This window comes from Amblyomma mixtum, chromosome 1 (genome assembly GCF_055824585.1).
Source record: "Amblyomma mixtum isolate Tamu chromosome 1, ASM5582458v1, whole genome shotgun sequence".
NCBI classification, from domain to species: domain Eukaryota; kingdom Metazoa; phylum Arthropoda; class Arachnida; order Ixodida; family Ixodidae; genus Amblyomma; species Amblyomma mixtum.
The window spans coordinates 55,092,324-55,113,755 of NC_143012.1; the positions used below are offsets into that span (position 1 = coordinate 55,092,324).

Below are 21,432 nucleotides of genomic sequence, written 5' to 3' on the forward strand. Positions count from 1 at the left end.
AGCTTTTATAATTTGATACAACTCAAGAATTCAGTGGCGAATACCCCTCAAATAATTCCTTCCATCCAGTGGCATCGACCAATTTGTCAGATGTCACGGTTTTTCTGTAACGTAAAATCACAGATTGCTGTCATGTACCTACGTGAAATGTTATTAACTACCACGTCATGAAACCCAGTCGATGTCATTAGCTGGAGGGCATCTTTTGAGGGGTTTTCACTGTTGCATTCTTGAGTTCAATCCTACTATAGTGCCAAAAGTTCCTATTAGATGTAGGGAAAATACCAGCCTCTGTTATGTTTCACTAATTCTTAAGAAGCTTCCGAATGAGATGTTCTTGCTTAATGCATGCAGAGCTCTTAAACTGTCGATTTTCAAATTCTTCCAGGCCTTATACTCCTGATTGCAAATTTTCCCGTACCGATTTTCTTTGTGCCTTTACAAGAGTCAATTTTTTTTAACTTTCGTAGCCTGTTGTTCCAAAATATATCTTAATTATTATTATTTCAGTAATCTAGGGAAACGTAAGTGCGGCGTTTTTCTTTTTTCATGCAACAAGTCAGAAAAAATGCCTGCTGTCGCATTTTTGTATCTTTTTTCAGACCTTTGCTACCCGAAGGCAACATACCTGTGCAAGCTATGGTAAGCACTGTGACATTGTAGATTACTAGCTTGGTTTTGTTCTGTGTGCTATATGCATTGTAAACACTTGTCATCTTATCTTGTCTCAGAATGGCATTGGTATGTGGCAGCAAGGATGGAGAAAATATGCGTCAAAATTATGAAAATCTCTTGATAATGTGATTCATTAATATATTTACTTACAGTACCTTGCACTTTAAAATTTTGCTTAACCTTTCAGTAACAGTAATCTATTTATGCTTTGGTTTATTTTCCAGAAAACCTCCTTTTGGAATACCAAGTTCAACCATGAGAGCACTGCCTGCACACAGTAATCCTTCCTATTTCATGAAACTTCGGCCGGCATGACCAGCTTCATGAATTTTTCTTAAAGACTAAAATCAGATTTAATAGATTTAATGTCAAGTTGATACGCCGTACATGGAACTGACTCGGGAAACGATTTTTTTCTTATGAAGGCGCCTGGCTTGCAAGCATCAATTGCACCACGGTACTTACAAATAAAACCGTTAAAAGATTTCTGGTCAGCAAACAATGGTTATTTAGAAATTGCTCACAGAGAGCCACCATTTAGACACTTCTTGAAGTGTGCCTGTTGATTCCAATCCCAAAGCAGGCCTAAATTAAACGGGTAATAAAATTGTTCTGCAAACACTTTCTTCCTCTTTAATCTGTGCAATGCGTCACTATCTGCCTGGCAATCTAATGTACAGCCTTTGTCAAAAGTTTGGTGCCCAGGGGGTTTGCTTCTGAGCCACACTGTGTGGTTAGTAATTCATCTCCAGCGCTACAAATTTCTTGAAGATAATTTCTGGTCCTGCCTCCTCCAACGGGTAGGGCTGCCACGAATGCTTCAGGAGTCCCACTACAAGGCTTAGAAGCACACCCCCTGGGCTCTAAACTTTTGATAGAGACTGTACTTTCTATGCAAGCGGATTGCGCCTTCTCGAGTTCTAGTTTTATGATTCCCACGCTAAACACTTCATTGGGCCAAGACTCGCACCATATTTACATGCAGTCCCTTAAGTCCAGTTTTTCTGCAACTTTAAGGAAGCGATGAGGACAAAGCAAAGCTAATTAAAAGTACATAGTAGTAGCGGCAAAAAAACAGGGACGACAGCATGGAAGATGCCAACACAGGCGCTACTACTAAGTCCTTTCAATCTAAACACCAACTAGCCCAGCTTTCCGCCTTAATTAAAAGTATTTGGTGCCGTTTGTATTTCCTGCGCAACGCGCAAAGTAAAAGTGAATTTCACATTGAGCAAAAGCCGCCGGACGCTGCACTATTATTCAATGCAAAGTGGATTGCAGGTAAGCTAATTTGAAGAAATAGCGTTCGCCCTTGGTGCTAAACAAAGACACAAGGCGTCACTTAGTTTTGGGCATGCGCATTCCAATGCGCCAAACTGCTTGTTTTTTGGGCCGTCTATTCTGAAAGTTTTGAATGCCTTCATATTTTAGCTTTCAACAGTAGTGAGCAGCTCGGTTCTGTCAAAAACATCGAAATTTACATCGCATCTGTGTTCTAAGCATAAAATGAACAAATTCATGGCAATATTATTTTGTATGCAAACATGCATGCTGGACTAATTTGCGCTCAGTGAAAGAACACTTACCTCATGTAATAATATGTTAGAGCCATAGCTGCCAAAATTAGGGTAAGAATCCCCAATATGGCTCCGATAATGACACCATTGCCCGCTGTGTTGGCGCTTCCGTTCACTGCACAAAGGGAGAATAATATTTCATTGCATATTTATTAATTCGATTGGAAATTTTTGTCGTGTCTGAATAAAGCTTAGACATCAGCATAAGAGGCAAGCGCTTACCTATAACCGGTGCTGTCAACCTGTACCCATAAAGAACTTCCTGTAAGTGCAAGATAAGAAATAAATATCCTCAGCACTCATCAAATCAATGTTTTATATTCGACAATGCGAAATCAAGTTCGGAGCGCCGACCTTCCACACTCTCTGGCAGTAAGGCAGCCCTCGTCTGGACGTAATGAAATATAGCTCCAGCATATTCTACGCAGCTATTCCTTCCAGAGCACACATTGCAATAAAATTACGGGGGGTGCTTAAGACAATATGCATGCTGCGAATTCGAAAGCGTTTCTCTCTCATTGTTTGTCTCTATTGAATTATATTTGTTTACCTCTTATTACAAGTAGCCACTACCACTAATATATCAGAGGCCTTTAGGTCAAAGGCTTTCACCCTATAGGCCTTTGATATCAAGGTCTTTGGGTGTTCATGAATACATTGAGCCCTCTTTTACTGACTCAACTTGTAATGTTATGTCACCGACCTAATTCTGAGCCATGAATCTGGAACAATGACGACGTCATTGGAGTTTTCAGCCTGTTGTGTCTGAACAACAATGTTGGGCTTCATTTGCCAATCAGTGATAATAATGCTTCCGCATTAAAAGAGCTTTCTCCCTGACTGCCATTTCAGTGAGAATAGTTTTATCATGGGAGCATGTTTTTAACACTTCGTTTTCAATTTAAAAATATCAGTCACAGATGTGCACCTTAACTGCATCCCAAAAAAGTAAGCATAAATCTTTCACAGAGAACCGATGCAATTATAGAAGGCATGGCTAACTGCGCACAAAGTCTTTCTCCCAAAGTAGGCCTTTTAAGCAATAAAGGAATAAAGTGACGAAGTTTACGTTCTCGAAATTGAGTAACTGCAATGCCTTGTTTTACATTATCACCTTCCATCACCTGCAGGTGCCGTATCTTCTCTCTCTCTCCCTGGTGGGCTCTATAGCGCAAGCCTTATGAACAGCTGACGACCTCCTGCACAACGTCACGTCGTACACACATGGCCATGACGTCACCTCGCGGGATGCCCTATACTAGTGCACGAGTCTGAGCACGATTGTGCTGCGCCTGTATGTATTACATAGAGAGAAAAGACTAGATTAGGTTTAAAAATTTTGGGGGAGGAGGAACAACATCAACCATCAATTTAAAATATGACACCTAAGGCCATATCTTTGGTAGACGTTTTACTATACGTAGGTCTATATTTTGAGGCAGACGAACAAACTGCAAATTTTTCATAACTGCCCTTAACTTGAACGATCCAATAGGCACACCTGAAAATGACGTACTTTAAAACAGAATTAAGGACAGCAAAGTTTTGTAATTCGAAAGGAAAGACTGAAAGGAGAGACGCGAATTTCGTCTGCATGTGCAGCGTGCGCATACAGGAACGAGCGCAAAGCGGCAGGTCAGCTGTATGAAGCACTACGGCCGGACTTAGGTAGAGCGCGAGCATGCGCTCCCCTCGAGACCAGCCGTGGAAGCAGAAGAAGTAAGCGACAAACGCGGCGATGAAGTTGACGGCGCCAGTGGAGCACCATACAACAGCAATGCATAACACGACGCATTTTGATGTCTGCAAAATAAAGAGGAGGAAGCAACCGCACCACCGAAACCGGCACAGTCAGAGCAGCTGTGTGGCAGAAGTGCTGTACCAGTGCAATTCTCACATCCGAGCGCCATCTACGAGATACCCCACCAAGCTCTCTCCGGTGAAGCACTCTCCGATGTAGCAGAACGGAGCCACTGATACCAGTGGAGTCGGCGGCCCTGTATATCTAACTCCATGAGCTAAACATCTCCTGAAAACTGTTAGAGTGATTACAAGAGAGCTTAGACTAGAAGTGCCTTTGGTCTTATGCTTTCTCCCATTGTGCTTGCATGTTTTGAAGCGAAATATTCACTACGGGACCTCGGGCTTCAGTCGAAGACTGTGTAAATTTGACCTTCAGCTAAGATAGAGGTAAAACCATGAAAGAAAAAGAATCAATATCCATGACTGGGAGTCGGTACCACGGATTCTTGAACAGATCTTCCTTAATGCTAGATCTTCCTTAATGTTAGGCTATCGCTGCAGCCAATACGTCTCGTGTTAAAGTGTTGTTGTTGTTGTCCTCTAGATAATGGCGCGTACCCACTGCGGGGGATTGGCCAAGACGCAGGCGGCAGCTGATAGGCATCGCACAGTCGCGCTGTGCATTGGAGAGCGTCGTTTTCATCAACTTCCATCTGCTTCGTCCCGTGGCACTGCCGGCTCAATGTCGTTTTCTACGGAGCACAAATCTGCGCTTTCACTCCAATTCGAAGGTAGTAAACATTCTCTGTAGTTTGTCTCAGGTCTCCTAGATGCAGTAACACTGACTTTTCTAACATAAGGAAAGTGCAAAGAAACTGCATGAGTTCACTCGCAAATTTTAAGCAGAGTATAGCACAAATAAACATTTCACAGAAAGATAAAAAACATTCTCATTTTGCAGCAATTACTTTGTCGTGGTCTATGATGCAGTTCGTCATCAGTAGGTGGCATGGAGACAAATTACATATGTGAGGCGTTCTCGCTCGATCATGCCTTCATTATCTAGCTCACAAAGGCTGTATGTGCGGTTTCTTATTTTCTTCCGCCTCCTTTCTTTGCACCCTTTCGTTGAACTTGTGTTCATTGGTTTATAGTCAGTGATCAAATCAAGACTGGAGTACAATAAACCTTGTGTATTCTCGCTAGCTAATCTCATTTTCTTCCTATGATATGTATTGATATTTGAAACACTTCGACGTTGTTACGACTCAAATGCAGCACGTAATCGCAACATAAATGCGACCATATAGATAGCTCCCACATCGTATACTCTATCATGTATCAGGTGCAACGCATTCAAAACTAGCACTCTTGTTTGCGCTGCCTACATCAGCGATTAAAAAGTAGTTCGTTACTAGACATGAGTGAAAAATATTAAATGCTGAGCCTGCAGGTTTATTACATGATAGATTTGTCATGAGCTCCATTAAATGCTCTCATACCGCTGACGTCACACCGCTGCTTCCTTGTAGCTGAGACATAATGCCAGAAAACAGGCATGCAATACCGCCTCACCCTTCATTTCTTCACCCGGACAACTGCCGTACGTACCACATCGTTGCACCTGATGCATGAAGCTGAATATAGTCACTCCTGCCATCAACTGCCGGTCGATGCACCACTCACCCCTGAAAAGTTTGTCTCCGCAAGAAGCCCAAACCGGTACGGTGTGGCATCAGTCAGGGGCGGGTTCTCGAAGCCGCCGACAACGTTGCCACTGCCGACCACAAATTCAACGGTGTCTTTCAGTTGGCGAGGGCTCAGGTGGGCAGCCACGTAGTACCCGAGGCGCATATCTTCAGCCGTGCTGTAGTTGACTAGCTTCACAGGAGTGGGAATGGAGCTCTCTTCGCGGACAACAAGAACGTAGTAGCCACTAAATCAAAATAAAGAAAGAAATGAAACGGAAATATATTTTAGAGGTGACGAATGAAAGAGGAGAAGAATAAGCCTCATTGGTGAAGTGGGAATCGGTAATTATAACTCATACCTTATTTTGTTTTCTTAACTTCAGGCGTACAATTTTACTTATTTACGTCAATCGACAACGCTAGCATCTTAAAAAACAGATGATGTGTTCATACACATCGAATAGAGCTAGCAGGACGCAACACCCAAGCTCGAGCCGCAGCACAGGCCCTAAACAGCAGTTCTATGTGATAGAAGTCTCACGTGATGACCCCTGTCGTTTGGAATCCCTGACATAAAACCATTAAAGATTGAGTAAAACTTCAAAAAATTTGTCCTTTATTATTTATCAAACGCCTTAAAGATTATTGTATTTGGAGCTGTTTTAGGATTTTGTTTTTTACGACATCAGAGTGCTGGCAATCACTGACATGGCTCTAGCTACTCCATCCTTTTAGCCCGCAAGCACTTATAGAGGCCATTCCCTGCATTTGGAAGCCCGCTTGCATAATGCTTGCACAGTGGCTAAACGGAAGTTGGGGTGGTAATTATCGGTGGTAGCCTGGTACCACCTAGTAGGTCTTAGTTCCAACCGATTACTCACGTCATGCTAGCGTACATACGTGCCTTTGGCCTAATTAGCGAAATCGACTGACATTTTTGTTGTTATTGTCACACGTTTTTTTTTCTTTTTGGCGAGGAGGGGGTTTGACAGTTCAAGTATAGGCCATGATGGTCCTTGGCTCCTAGCTCTCTTGCGTTCATTTCTCTTTCGCTTAGTTGCTTTTCGTTGTGTATCGTTGTATCGCACCTCGTCCACTAGGCCTTTTCATTTGCTTCTTCACCAACACGGCAAAATGTCGGTGTTGCCCTTTGCTGTTTACATAAATGCCACCAAAGTTTAAGATCTAAGAACTATGAGCTCCTGTGTTGTGCAGAATGGCTTATGTCTGCATATCAGCGTTATATCTAATTCTATAAACCTTTTGCCAAATAAAAAATTACTGCATGTATTAAATCTACTAGTTTGTGCCCTATAATAGTTTATTGTTGTGCACAATGTCATTTATACATACGTAATTGGCCCTTTAATGAAGTCAACAGGGCTCAGGACGAGATTGACCGTCTGATTGGCTATAGCCCCAACCATAGGCTCAACTTGAACATCTGGCGCTGCAAATAAACAAGCGGTATTGTTAATAGGCACACCTGCGATGACAGCTTCATAGTCGCAAAACTACAGAAATGGCCAATACTATCACCGTGCACTAGAGAGACAACCAGGGGCCGTATTCTATAAGCTATCCATTTTTAATTTTCTATCTCGTGTCCATTTGGTCATCTGTCGTTGGTCACTAAGGTATGATCGCAGTTTTCAAGTGTCCGTGGGAATCGACTAGGCTATTGCGTGGTTGGGGACCGCACTTCATCGCGACCAATGGCAGCCACTCTTCAGTTCGGATCGCGTGATGCTGACAGAGCGCTGCGATGCTCCTCACCATTGACAGGATTTCGGGGCCCATGGAAGCCAACGGGGAGGTCCGGCCACCAACCACCCAATGGTCGCTTCGCACAGATGCTTGAAAGTCGCGGGTATATATCTGAGTGACCAATGACAGGGTACCAAATGGGCGCATGAAAAATGGAAGTTGGACAGCTTGTAGAATATAGCTCTAGAAGGGCAGTGCAAACTTTTCTGCGAAAAAAAAATCCCCTGAGCACGAGCGGACAATTAAAGATATATACCTGGTGCTTAGGCAGTGCCTAAGGTGAAAGTAACCCAATCCATTTATTAGTCATTTTGGTTTGGTTTATGAGGGTTGAATGTCCCAAAGCGAGTCCGGTTATGAGGGATGCTGTAGTGAAGGGGTCTGGAAATTTCGACCACCAGGGCTTCATTAATGTGCGCTGACATTGCTCAGTACACGGACCCACAGCATTTCGCCTCCATCGATGTGCGACTGCCGCGGCCGCGATCGAACCCGCGTCTCTCGGGTCAGCAGCCCAGCACCAAAACCACTCAGCCACTGCAGCGGCTTCCGTTTGTAATTTTATATAGTACACGATATTCTTTGTAGTAGTAGCAGATAAAAAATGGCTGGGGTGCAATGTGGCTTGAACCTGGATATATGAGTGAAAGTTCGGTTAAGCATGGTCTCCACTGTCTCAAATCAAATTTCAAGGGTGAAGGCAAAGGTCAAAGGTCAAGGTCAGGTACGAATTGGATATCGTCATATGATCACGTGGTTATACTTCCATAGCTTGGGTCATACAACCTTGCAGTTAAGTTCGGTTTGACATTGTGTGGCATTGATAGTCATGGTAGACATGGTGCCCACTGTATCAAATCAATTGTCAAGACAAAGGTGAGGGATTAAGGTCAGGTAACCAGTGGTTGTAGTCAGAGCATATGTATGTCTTTCAAATTTTTCGCTCCTTTTACCATTCTTTTCCTGCCTTTAAGAATTTTTTAATAAATACTGCACATTTAAGATCCCCATCAAGCCAGATCTGCACTCGCAACACCGACCGCTGGTTTATACCCTACTTTCGAAATAATTATAAACTACAAACACTAGAACATAACTTACCGTCTATTCTTGACAAATACCTTTCTTTAGCTAATGTTACCTTAAATGAGCTTAAAACATGCTTTGTTTATTGCTAGGTTGTACGTACCTCTGTAAACTGTTATTATTACCTAAGCATACTGAGTGTTCAATTTGTAGCTTGTGTTCAAGTTTGTACCTGGTGTGGCTGTACAAGTTGACTTATATACTCACGTTAAACTTGTTACTAATATCTCTTAACAATTTCATTTTGCTTAAATATTATTGTCAAATCACAATCATCCAATTATGTGCGTCTCATCGTCTACTGCCATTATAGAGGTTCCTGGGCCCAGTCAAGCTGGTTTACTAACAGCTTTTAGTCATGTAACCTCTGCAGGATGTATTTTTTCTGCAAAAAAAGATAAATTGAATTAAATTGAATCGAATATGATCATGTCGTCATACTACAACTGCTTGGGCCATACCAAGGCATAGATAAGTTCGGTTTGACCTGGTGAGGCACTGAATGTCATTGTCTCATCCACACTGAAGGTGTAGAGCTCCCGCTCTAAAAATTTATGGAGAAACAAGGGCATTTCTGTTCTTGTAAAAGACTGTTTTTAGTGACTTTAGATACGTGAATGACTTAACTGAGGCACAAACATCATGACTGATTCAATTTTCTGTCTTTTTTAAGCGGACACACAACAGAATTTTGCTCGGATCAGAACCTTCGGATTAGTGCTACGAAGTAGATGACGATGAGCAGGCAGTGACGCGGAACAGAGCGCTCGTGCAAGGCCAGCTGCGGAAACGCAAGGGACGATTTTGTTTGATGCAGAAGCACCAGATTACTACGTCGTAGAAAACGACGATCAGCAGATAGTGCCTCTGGATGAAGCGCTCGCGCTATCCACTACACGCAAGAGACGATTTTGTAGGTTCGGAACGTCCGAATTAGTACTTTCGCACTATTAGCTAAACGCTGTTAGTCAGCGCTCGACCCGCCTTTGTTCCCTTGTCATGCGTTTGGGTCTAAGCGTTTCTATAAACTGAGATGCACAGTTTTCTTCAGAGTAATACGATGTACTTTTTGACTGAAGTCCCACGGAGGAAATGAATACGTTATTGTGAGTGAAGAACTGACAGCACAAATTATAGCGTGCATCATTTCATCAAGACATAAACAGGCACTGGCACAGTGCACATTTTTGCTCGATTAAGCTGTGCTCAATAATAATGAAGTTAACGATAAGTGATTTAGAATGGTATTAAAAGAATGTAGTTTACGGAATAGCAAGTGCTACGTGAATGTTGGGCTTCAAAAAAGTTAGGCATTTAAAGCGCGTGAAGATATTTAGACGAGTTAAAGAATTAACTTCCCTGCATAATGATAGAAAGAACCAGCTTTATTAACCCAAGCATGAATAGCACTTGCTCCCTTCAGTTCGCCCAAAAGTGGGCATCAGCAAATCGTATCTTTACCATGTGGAGTGGCCAGAGTTAACCTCAAATTTGCAAGTTTTACCTTTGACTTCACTTTGATTTTCAGACAATATTCCACAAATTTTGTTGATAATGAGAGTGGAAAGCATTTCAGGCTAATGTTAATCAATAAGAATGGCGTGAAGTGTTGGTCTTGCATCCAGTAGAAATTATTTCGCACCCAATAGCTGCAGCGCCCAAAGCCTGAAATCAGAAAGAAGTGCTTCACTGCATGTCCTGCTTCTTGTTTCGATGCAAGGAAAAAGATAGCTCTTTCCCTGTAGCTGCGTCGGCTATGGTTGGCCAGAAAAGAATCATCAGAAAAGGCTGAGTTCGCACTCAGGCTGGTGCCAAGACGGGCTGGCGCCCTACTGGTGATGATTCGTTTGAGGCAGAGGGGAAACATCGAAGTCAACACCCTCTGATATCTGCACGCACACTACACATCAGTGCCTGAAACTCTTTCAGCCCAGTTTACAGATTAGTGAAAAGCGGTAGAAGCACTATGGCATCGATCGCTCAGTAATGTAAACAAATTTAGCCGAAGGCGTGGCGCACTACATTTCGCGCTCGATTTATCCTGAGGTCCGATGCCAAAATTTCAATTTGTGTGGAAGCAATCCGAGTTAGGAACATGGAACTGGTATGTCGCAGCACGGAGCTCCATTGAGTGGTAGATGCGCTGCTGATGATATTAAGCTCCAGGTTAAAGCCCCTGTTTTGTTTCTATGTTCAGATATTTCTTTGTGTGGGATGCGGGGGGGGGGGGGGGGGGGATATTGCTACTTTAAGTAGCAATATCCGAGGGCTGCCTTGAAATACTCACTCGATGCCTTTGTGCTGAAGTTGTCGCAGATGGCGTCTCCAAATCCCGTGCTCGTGCTGGCCTGAACGCATACCATGTACGTAGAGCCCGGAAAGAGTCCTCGCAGGTAAAACTCTGGCTTGTCTGAGATATCGAGCACCACTGACTGTTTTCGCCAATAGTTGGTCAGCATTGTGTTAAAGGAGTGTGATAGAGATGACGTAACCTGCGTGGAAGACAGAAAACGGGTATGAAACAGCGCAGGTGCGCATGCATAGAACCTCGGTCATTAAGCTACTGATTTTTAATTAGGTGCTGCGCCAGAGTAGACCAATCGTTTATTTAGATCATTTAAGTTGTGTTCTGTGTTGCGTTGGGTTTAATGGCGCATAAGCAGCTAAGGCTATCATGCGCCAAGCTCAAGGTATAGGATATTTCTTTTATGCAGATTTGTGCTGTTATGTGAAAAATAGTGTACAGGGTATAAAGTTTCTTGTACCGAGTAATAAGAGAGAGAAGAAATTTTAGAACTATCTACAAGTAAAAGCTTTTAAGGAGGCCGGATAACCTCATCAGCGGTCCTTGGCTAGGCAAGGAAATTGAGGTTCCCAGCCAATCAAATAAATTCCTCAGACTTCTTCTTGAGGATGAGAACAAGGCTGAAGTGTATTATATAAAAAGCGAAATGGTGGATTAAAATTTACAGTTTCTCAAGAAGACCTGCTTCTCTTAAAAAGATAAAACCCCAAGACGGGTTAACAATGGCATTTTCACCTAAGAGCAACGCAGGGTGTAAAGGAATGCGTTCTTTATAAAACTTAATAAAGTGTTTCTTCCTTAGTTTTCCGAGGTATTTAAGGCGGAGTAGAGACGCTCATGTGGTTCTGTGCAAAACTAGCCTTTTCAACATAGCGGTACTTCATTTCACAACAAAATGGATGAAAGTAATCCAAATGCTGTCAGATTCAACTTACAGCTTCGTCAAGTATTGGCTAGCAGTCAGCAGTATTGTTGGTCAAACGCCTTCTTTGACTTTTTTTTTAACCAGTATAAATTTGTTGGTCTGTTCTTTTTTCTCGGAAACTGCAAATATTAGCTGGTCTGTTTAAGAATGACAACAGCTTGAAAAAGAGTAAACAGCTGTCGCTTGCAAGTTCATAGTGATCAAAGCTCGAGGTATAGCCCCAGTGTTGGATAGTTTTCTAGAGTGATTGGGACTGAGAACATACCACTCGGGTTGCAACATATCTGGCTTCAACAAATATATAAGGGAAAGTTTGGCCAGATAGGAGCACGCACATTGCAGTAAAGGATTCCCCTATTACCTTTTAGAAATGACCTACACCGAACAAATTCCGACGCTCTAGATATTTATACCATAACTGAGGAAAGATTCTGGTTCAGCACCTTGTTCTAGCCGGTTGCCAGTTACGAGAGCACATACGTACCATGATCCGATTTGTCGAAGCCTAAACAGCTATTTTTTGTAATTCCGGGCGAGAACCTTCCTATGAAAAGTTAGTGTTCGCTTCCACTTAAGCCTAATAGTGGAATTTCCAAATTAGTAGATTTATTTTCCAATAGCGCTCACAACAAAGGAATTCTTGTGTAATCCCAGTTTCCGGTGGTTACGCGGGAATCTTTATTATCATTTGGTTCGAAAACATTGGAGTGGGACTGAAGCATATGCCCGAATTTAAATTTGATTCTAGTGCCTCCACAACTTCACTGATCGCCGATCGAAACAGCTTCGAAGAGTATGAACATGTAAAAAAACCCATAAAAATTGTAATCTTCTCGTGTTGCTATTAATCTGTTGACAGCAGAAAAAAATCTTAAGCATTCCTGCTGATCTTTTGGGCGCCACCACACGACTCGCTTATAATGAAATGTCGCAAACCAGTTGGTTTGAGTTGGTAGTTTGATTCGACACTGAAAACAGTTCTGAGAGCCGCAGCCCAGGGTGTCAAGATGGCTGCCTGAATTCTTTGTTGCTTCGCACCAACCAGTTGACGAATTCGATGACTATTGATGACAACGACCTAGCCTTGACACGCAATAAATGAAACTTGCAACAAGTTTCATTTATTGAAACTTGTAACAAGTTTCAAGTTTCGCACTAAGGAACACACACTGCAGCCTATCTTTGCACCAATAAATTTATTCAAGTATAGCTTCTCCCCCCGAACCATCTCCGATTGGAACTTGCTCCCAGATCCCTTGTTCGAAACTTCCAAGAGCAACTCAGGCCATAAGGGACGCCGTAGTGAAGGGCTCCGGAAATTTCGACCACTTGGGGTTCTTTAACGTGCCCTGACATCGCACAGCACACGGGCCTCTAGAATTTCGCCTCCAAAGAATTTTGGCCGCCGTGGCCGGGATCGAACCACCATCTTTCGGGTCAGCAGCCGAGCGCCGTTACCACTGAGCCACCACGGTGGGGCCTATTTCAAACTAGTAATTTTAGCAACGCTTTGGAAGAACATTTCCTTGGTTAAGTTTTCTTATTTGGTATTTTTAATGCTGTTCTTTTTATCTTCCTTTTGTTATTGCCGAATGATGCTGTGTGTTGTTTTTTCATTTCTTTCGTGTGTTGTTCGCCCCTCCTGCTTGGGCCACATAAGCCTGCAGTATTTTGAAATAACTAACTAAATAAGTTTCTTATTTTTGATGCGTGTTTCCTGATCTTGATGACAAATTTAAGAGCCTACTATTTATTTGCTGGCAACTTTATTCCCGCATATGCTGTCAATAGTAATGCCGGCAGCGGGTAATGTTTGGCCTTGCTTCATGTTGACTATTAAGAGCCACTGAAAATTGGTTAATCATGTGGAGAAAAAGTGTGCATAACTCACCTTGTAGCTGGTCAGATTACCGTTCGTTCGAAAAGGAGGTTCCCACTGTATCCTCACACTGTCTTCAGTCTGATCCAAAAACTGAATGTTTACAGGAGCCTCCGGTGCTGAAAATTCAGGATATGTTTTGAGTTTCAAATATAAAATAAAGCTTGGCACTTGAAAACCGCGTCATCGACCACGAAATAAAAGATACCGATTGTGTGATGTATATATTTGTTTCGATTCTTCAGACAACTAAGAACATCGAAGTGTTTCTAATAAACACAGGCTTCCACAGCTCAAATACTGATCATTTTTTAAATTTTTTTATGCAATGTGAATAGGACCCACATTACCAAAATGTATTGGTCCTATTGGATGAGGTGCCGCATTATCTCAAGAACCTCCTCTGATAATGACTGTGCCATCTAAGGAAAAGTGAGTTGTCAACAGCATTCAAGCAAAACCCAATAATTTCTGCATATCAGGATAATGCCCTTCTACTCAGCGATCCCTGAAGCCAATTCTAAAGCCAATAGAGCAAATTTTGAACCTGAGGAGAGCAGCTCTACAAGCTACTTACTGTTTACATGCAGAGTAGCTCCTAAAATTCATCTGACACATGCTCTGATAGGTACTAACTAGACAGCGCTAAACCTAAGCTCTTTAACGGCATTTCTACCGCACTTCTAGAACAGTGATTTCGGATGGTCATCTGATCGACTATGTAGTGAAGAAAGTAGCAAGTGTAGTGAAAGCACAAATGAAAAATTCGAAGACAGATCGGAGCAAATTTACGCCCGAAATTTGGCCCGTATCTTTCGCCTGTATTTGCTACAAACTGAGACATGACGAGTTGTCTAAAGCTGACTAATAACCGAACATGAGCATGGTCGTTTAGCTAGAACGAGCTTGCTGGCTCAGCGGCGTCCGTATGATCACAGAGCGCACCCGATGAGAAATAAGCGGAAGGCGAAGTTTGCGGCAAAGCTGCTTGAATAAATGAATACCGGGCATATATCTGGAATGTGGCAGATTCGAGCATCAGGGAGTGAAGAGGTAAAGACTGCTTAACTTGCTCTCGGTTTAGAGGATAGCAGAGCTCTTTTTGACTATCATCAGAACTGCGAACTGAGTTAAGCAGCTGAAAACCGGTGTTAATATATTGCAATCCTCCCCCGTGCGTACTCACCATTATCTTCTTGAAGACAACAACAACAATATGCTGGGCACATACACGTAAGAGATGATTTTACTAGGCTCTTAAAGTCCGGATTAGGGCTTTCGTCCTATTAACTAAACGCTTTGGGTCAGTGCTCGACCCTCCTTTCTTCATTCGTCGTGCGTTTGCGCGCTAAGTGTTTCAATCAACTGAGAATGCGCAGTTTTCTTGGGTATAATACGATGCACTTATCTGGTGATGTCCGATGTAGGGAATGAATAGGAATTTACGAGCGAAGAACTGGTAACCAAAATTATTGAGCGCACACCAATTCAGCAATTCAACAAGATGTAAATGGCCACCGGCACTGCGCAGATTTTTACTCGATTAAGCTATGGTCAGTAATAATGAAATTCCTGTTAGGTGATTTAGAATAGTATAAAAAGAATGTAGTATCCGGAATTGCGAGTGCTACATGAAATGCTTGAAAGCAGTAAGGCAATCACTGAGCACGGAGATAACATTTAAAAGAGTACCACAATTACCTTCGCTACCTAATGCTTGCAAGGAACAGCTTTATTAGCCCGAGAATTAAGAGCACTTGCTCCCTTCAGTTTGCGTATGTTTACCATGTGGAGTGGCCAGAATAAAGCTCAAACTTGAACTCTTCTGGCAAAGTTATAATGTCACTTTGTGAATTTGGAGCATTGGTTGTACTGTGGTTTTGAGGTATCATTTCAGAAAGTTTGCTGAGTATAAGAATGGAAAGCGTTTCAGGCTACTATTAAGCTATAAGAACGGTGTGAAGCGTTAGTCTTGTATGCGGTAGAAATTATTTCGCACCCGTTAGCTGCACCGCCCAAAGCCTAAAATCAGAAACAAGCACTTCACTACATGACCAGCTTCCTGTTTCGATGCAAAGAAAAAAGATGACTATTTCCCTGTAGCTCTGTGATCTGTGGTTGGATAGAAAGAAACTGATCATAAAAGGCTCAAAATTCGGACTCAGATAGGTGCCAAGACGGGCTCGCGCCCTAATGGTGGTGATTCGATTCGAGGCAGAGGAGACACATTGAAATCACCACCTTATTTCTTCACGCACAGTACACAACAATGCTTGGCACTCTTTCAGTCCAGTTTACAGATGAGTGAAAAGCACTAGAAGCACTATGGCAGCTATCTTTCAGTAATGTACACTGATTTAGCAGAAGGCGAGGCGCAGTACATTTTTGCGCTAAATTTACGATGAGATCCGATGTCAAAAAGGTCCAATGTGAATGGAAGCAATCCGAGTTAGGAACATGGAATTGGTATGCCGCAGCACAAAACTTGATTCAGTGGTGGTTGCGCTGCTGATTAAACTAAGATCCAGGTTAAATTAACTGTTTTGTTTATACGTTCAGATATCTCTTAGTGACGGGTATGGGGGTTGGGTTCGGGCGGGGAGTTGGTTGTATTGCTGATACAAGGCTTAACGTCGAGGGCCGGCTTGAAATACTCACGCGATGCTTTTGTGCTGAAGTTTTCACAGTTGGCGTCTCCAAATCCCGCGCTCGTGCTGGCCTGGACGCATACCATGTACGTAGAGCCCGGAAAGAGGCCTCGCAAGTAAAACTCCGGCTTGTCTGAGATATTGAGCACCACTGACTGTGGCTGCCAAGAGTTGGTCAGCATTGTGTTAAAGGAGTGCGAGAGAGATGAGGTAACCTGCAAGGAAGACAGAAAACAGGTATGAGACAGCGCAGGTGCGCATACGTAAAACCTCGGCCATCAAGCTACTGATCTTTAAATAGGTACTGTGCCAGAGTAGACAAAACGTTTACTAAAGCGAAAGCCTCTAAAACGAATGGTAGCGCCCAGATAGACGGGAAAAATTGTAACCCCGGCGCTCAGTTTGATGACTTTAGAGTGAATAGTTAATTAATTATGGGCAATTATAGCGAAACACACAAAGAAAACAACGAAACGAGTCGATATAGCGCAGACGTCGATATAGCGACGAGAACGGTGTGAAGTCACATCCACCGGAAGTCGTCACATCACAGTGAAATTTATCACAGAACGAGCGGAAAAACCCCGGATTTGGGTAAATTAGATTTAAAAATGTGTAATTAATGTAATTAGTACATAACATCACCGAAACATTTGTAATTTCGACAACAATTGCTCAAAAACGAGGAAAACTGGATGACGACGTCACATCAGACGAAAGGACGTCGAAGCACTGTGATACGCCACCAAGCAACAACTGTCGATGCGCTGCTCATGCGGAGCGTGACACAACCGCTTCCTCTCGCCACGCTCCTCTCCTCTGTTGTGCAATGAATTCAAGCGCGACAAATTCAAATCAGTGCAATGAGTCGCAAACGGCTTTCGCCTTCCTGAACTTAAAGGGACAGTGAGGAGAGCTCTATCGACATTTTTTTTTTACAGCAAAATCCGATAATTCGGCATTTCATGGCTTTGTTGCCACTTGGCAGGCAGCGAAAGAAGCATTTATTTCTAAGAAATTTGGATTCGAAGTTGAAAAAGTTTTTCCCGCCGCTCTAATTCAAACTTGGGATTCTCCTATGACGACACAGGACTAAGTGACGTGAAATATGACGTGCACATGACGTAACGCAGACTCCCTGATTTCTGACGGCCAGCAGTGCGGCCTGGCAGCAGCCGAAAAGAAAGCTACCGCCGACAGCACGTTGAAAGCATCTATTGGCTATTGCGGCCGTCGCTACCGTCGCTTCGTTTACGTTTGCACCGGCGTTTTGCCAACGTTACGATTGATCCTGTTCTCGAAGTCGTCAACGCAGTTCTAGCAAATAGACACCTTTAGCATACCGTGTACCTCGTTACCGCTAGCGGAATACCGGGAGCCCGCCTACTGCCGGAGAGCAGGCGCTGATTGGTCCCGATGCTGCAGGCGCGCGCGTAGCTGCCTAGGGCGCCTCGATGCCAGCGCCGCCGTTCAAGGTGGTGCCATCCTTTGACCGCTCCAACGCCGTCTCCATGGAGGAAAAAAAAACTAGGAGAGTGTGCACTCAGCCTCCGCAAGCCATCGTCCTCTGACGCCGCTGCCGAGGGCCCTTTTGAGCACTGACTCTTGGGAAATAGGCCCTCCACAGTTACCAGACTGCCAACCAGCGGTGCTTTTTAGTGAACGCCCGTGCTCCGATGTAGCGCAGAAGCGCAGCGCCTGTGTTGCAGCTTTCGCGGAATGCGTACCGAGCTCGAGGTTGTCTGAAGGCTCCGCGTCTCAACACTTCTGTTGATTACACTCTCCAGTTTTTGGGTGCACTGTAGAAAACTGCAGGTAAACTTTTCATCAAAGGGTGCGGCCGCGACCTCGTCACTGTTCAACTGTGGTTCATAAAGAGAATAGAGAGGAATTCCTTTCGTCGTTATAAACACACACGGAGCGTTTATTTCAGCGCATGCTATAAGCGGAGAACTCGAGAGTAGGCGAAGAAAACGAGCCTCTAAAAAAGGGCGCAGTGGCTTCCAAAGCGCTCACGGCGCACGGACGTGTTTTAATGAGCGCTCCGGCGCGCTGCGCAAGATTCTGTTTCTCGGGCAGGCGGACTTCGGCCCCCCGATGGGCCCGCCGTTCTCCGCTATTCTCGAGGCACAAGTCGCGCCGAATACGCCCGCGCACATACGCGGTTCCGACATGAAATGCAGCAGTGAAGTATTTCTCTCGCTTTCGAGAGAGTGCCGGCGGCTTTACGTCTGCCCCTGCGCGGGGTCTCTCGGCCACTGCGCACAATCACTTACAAAAAGAAGTAAACTGTATGTACTACGTAGCCGCGCGCACGTGCGCGGCACACTGCACTAGCGGCCGGGGTGGGGCGCCCGGCCGCGTGTACCGTCCGAGGTAGCACCCACGGAACGTTCGTGTCACGCGTGCACTACATGGCGAAGCGCAAGCGGGAAGTCAATCCGCCTGCTCGATGAACGCACAGAGGCTCATTGTTCTGTCACGGATGCGCGCACTGCCGCGCGGCCACTGGAGCGCTTCGAGACTGTCCGGGATGATTCCCAGCGCCCTGTAGGCCGCGAGAATCTCGCGACGCGGCACTGCAGAAGCGACACAGCGAAGGAACATGTTCTCCAATGTCTCCACTGCGCCGCAGTCAGCGCACGCGTCGCTCGGGGATGGTGGCCGCTGCGGCGAGCGAGCAGTTTGTGCTCTCCACGGAGCCGTCAGTGAACACAAGCAAATGGTCACGCAGTTGCTCGTAGAGCGAGAGAACGAAACCGAAACCGAAATCCGGCTAAGAGCTACCGCTGCCTTGTCACGTGAGGGCCTATTTCCCATGATTCTTTCCATTATATTTTTTATGACTAGGCTTCAAGATTGTGACGTCATGCTCCCTCCTAGTTTTTTCTTCCTCCATGGCCGCCTCTCTCAGCCTGCGGCGCCATTTTGAATCACAGCGGTCGGTCGGGTTGGTGTCGGTTGCTTGGTGCAAGCAGCTGAGCTTCCGTTTTTCGAAGCCCAGCGGCTGCGGACGATCGCTTTATTTGCTTGAACTGAGGAACTTGTCAAGTCCACCGAGGTGGCATGACGGATTGTTGTGTGCCAATGTGCGCCGGGTCAACGCGTAAAGGCCTACGCTCTTTTCGCTTCCCCCGAGACTCCGAGCGAAGGAAAAAATGGGAAGTTCAAGTAAAGCGGGATCAGCCCTAGAGTACATTGCTTTAAAAGTTACACCTCACTGTGCTTTTTACCACTCTGTCTCGTTCTGCTATTTCGTGGTTTGAATCTTTTTTTTTCCTACTTTGTTTTCATGTTTGCGGCGAAGGTTACACCACACTGTGCACAACATTTTTCCCCTAAGTCTTGTTGAGTTATTTCGTGGTTTGAGCCTTTTTTCATGCTTTGCTTTTATGTTTTCCTTTAAGGTTACACCCCAAGGTACTATCAGCAAGAAATGAAATGCGAATATCACAATTAGGCAACGAACAGCCAAACAAGATGCTCCTAGTCAGGCGAAGCTCAATACTGGCTCAGGTTAATTTAACATCGAAGACGCGAAAACTCTTCTTCAGAGGTGTTAAGCAACCTATCTTGTATTTCCTTTCCGAGAACTAAAATGTGGGTCTTCTTTTGTGGGCATCTCAGTTTACTTGTTCGCGTTTCATTCGTTGCTGATGGTACATGCCCCACTTTTCTGTCCCAATGTCTTGCTTACTTATATTGTAGTTCGTGTTTTTTTCATGGCCTGCAATTACAGTTGGCATTAAATGAATAATTTGCATTGTCTTTTGTTTTGTTCTCTGTACCCTAGGTAAGAGGGTAGGCTGAAAAGCTATGTTATTTATTCGTCTTCAACAGTAATAAAGATCAACTTTTACGTAGGGGTTATTTTTCCAACAGCCTAACCCATCAGCACACAATTTTGTAGACAGAATAGGAAATACACGGACAGCCAACGTTAAAAACCGCGTTTTTTTTAGCAAAACCCTCCATGGTCGATTTTTTTCCAAAAACGTGACTTTTCAATGTCGATTAATTCGATTTTGAATTTAAAATTTTCAGAATTACTGCAGTTTTTTAATGACTAAAATCCACCCTTCTTTGAGCAGACTTACATGCATGGTTTATTAATGAATACCGATTGGCTTGAATAAAATAAATATGAAAAAATATGTGTAGAATTGTGTTTCAGAAACTGAGGAATCGCAGGAGAGCAACCGGTGCATATGTCCATGGCGCAAGCGAAGTGTGCATGCGAGCCCACGCAAGAACATAAAAATTAAACGAGTGAGAAACTTCCACTAATCCTTTATGCTATCGCCAACGAGGGGTGATTCGTTTTCTTTGGCCTCGAGAAAGAAAACGCAGGAGCAGTGGCAACGTCGGTGTACGGCGGCATAATTTGTATATACCAGCGCCCGCACCATAAGCAGATGTAATTGCGCCCTTGTGAGGAATAAACGGGCGAGCAACTCGCAGTTACCATTTGAAAGATTAGAAAGCAGGCAGACACCAGTTTTTACGAGCAGAAGAAACGGAAACAGCCGCAGCGCTCGGGCGGCTGACGACACGCGGGCGTTAACAGAACTTGGGAATTAAAATCCAAAATATCATGGAAAAAACAGAGGCAGCAATTTCTTCTATCCGCATGTAGCAGCGGCACCTGCCCGGCAACAGATCTTTAAAATATTAGCGCGTTTTTCAAAGCAACAGACTGAACAGTAGATGTTCAACCTCGACCACCTGGGGCTGTAAAATTAAGTCATGCAATTACGTCTTCGACCGTTGGATGTTAAAATGGCTGTTATGGATGAAAAGATACGCAGTGCGATGTTGATGAAAAAGACTGTGCTAGTCAAAAGCACTCCCGTTTCACCCGCTAGCGCAGCTGATCCCGTGTGATTCAATATGGCGGCGCCCGCGATGTTGTCTCCACCCTGAACGGCGGCGCTGGCATCGAGGCACCCTATAGCTGCCGGATACGTGGCGCCATCTGGCGACGTCAAGGAGATTTGAGCATGCATTGGCTGCGCCTCAGTGCTTCGTGGCTTCTCGTGTTCCAGTGTTTCTAGAACCATTGGTTCTAGCAACACTGTTTTGTCCTATGACATCATCACGCTTGTACTTGCGAGTTTGGCCTGTGGCGGCGATACC

At 44.2% G+C, this 21,432-nt stretch overlaps 1 protein-coding gene across 1 annotated transcript in view; it reads right to left on the minus strand.

Moving 5' to 3' along the window:
* Positions 1 to 21,432, minus strand: part of LOC149366334 (receptor-type tyrosine-protein phosphatase T-like) — a 102,671-nt gene that overhangs the window by 37,534 nt on the left and 43,705 nt on the right. The window contains exons 17-23 of the mRNA XM_089570319.1: positions 16,307 to 16,511; positions 13,661 to 13,767; positions 10,827 to 11,031; positions 7,040 to 7,136; positions 5,682 to 5,931; positions 2,475 to 2,514; positions 2,262 to 2,367 (exon numbers count right to left, since the gene is read on the minus strand). Of these exons, the coding sequence (XP_089426445.1) occupies positions 2,262 to 2,367; positions 2,475 to 2,514; positions 5,682 to 5,931; positions 7,040 to 7,136; positions 10,827 to 11,031; positions 13,661 to 13,767; positions 16,307 to 16,511 (1,010 nt within the window). The remainder of the gene's footprint in view (positions 1 to 2,261; positions 2,368 to 2,474; positions 2,515 to 5,681; positions 5,932 to 7,039; positions 7,137 to 10,826; positions 11,032 to 13,660; positions 13,768 to 16,306; positions 16,512 to 21,432) is intronic.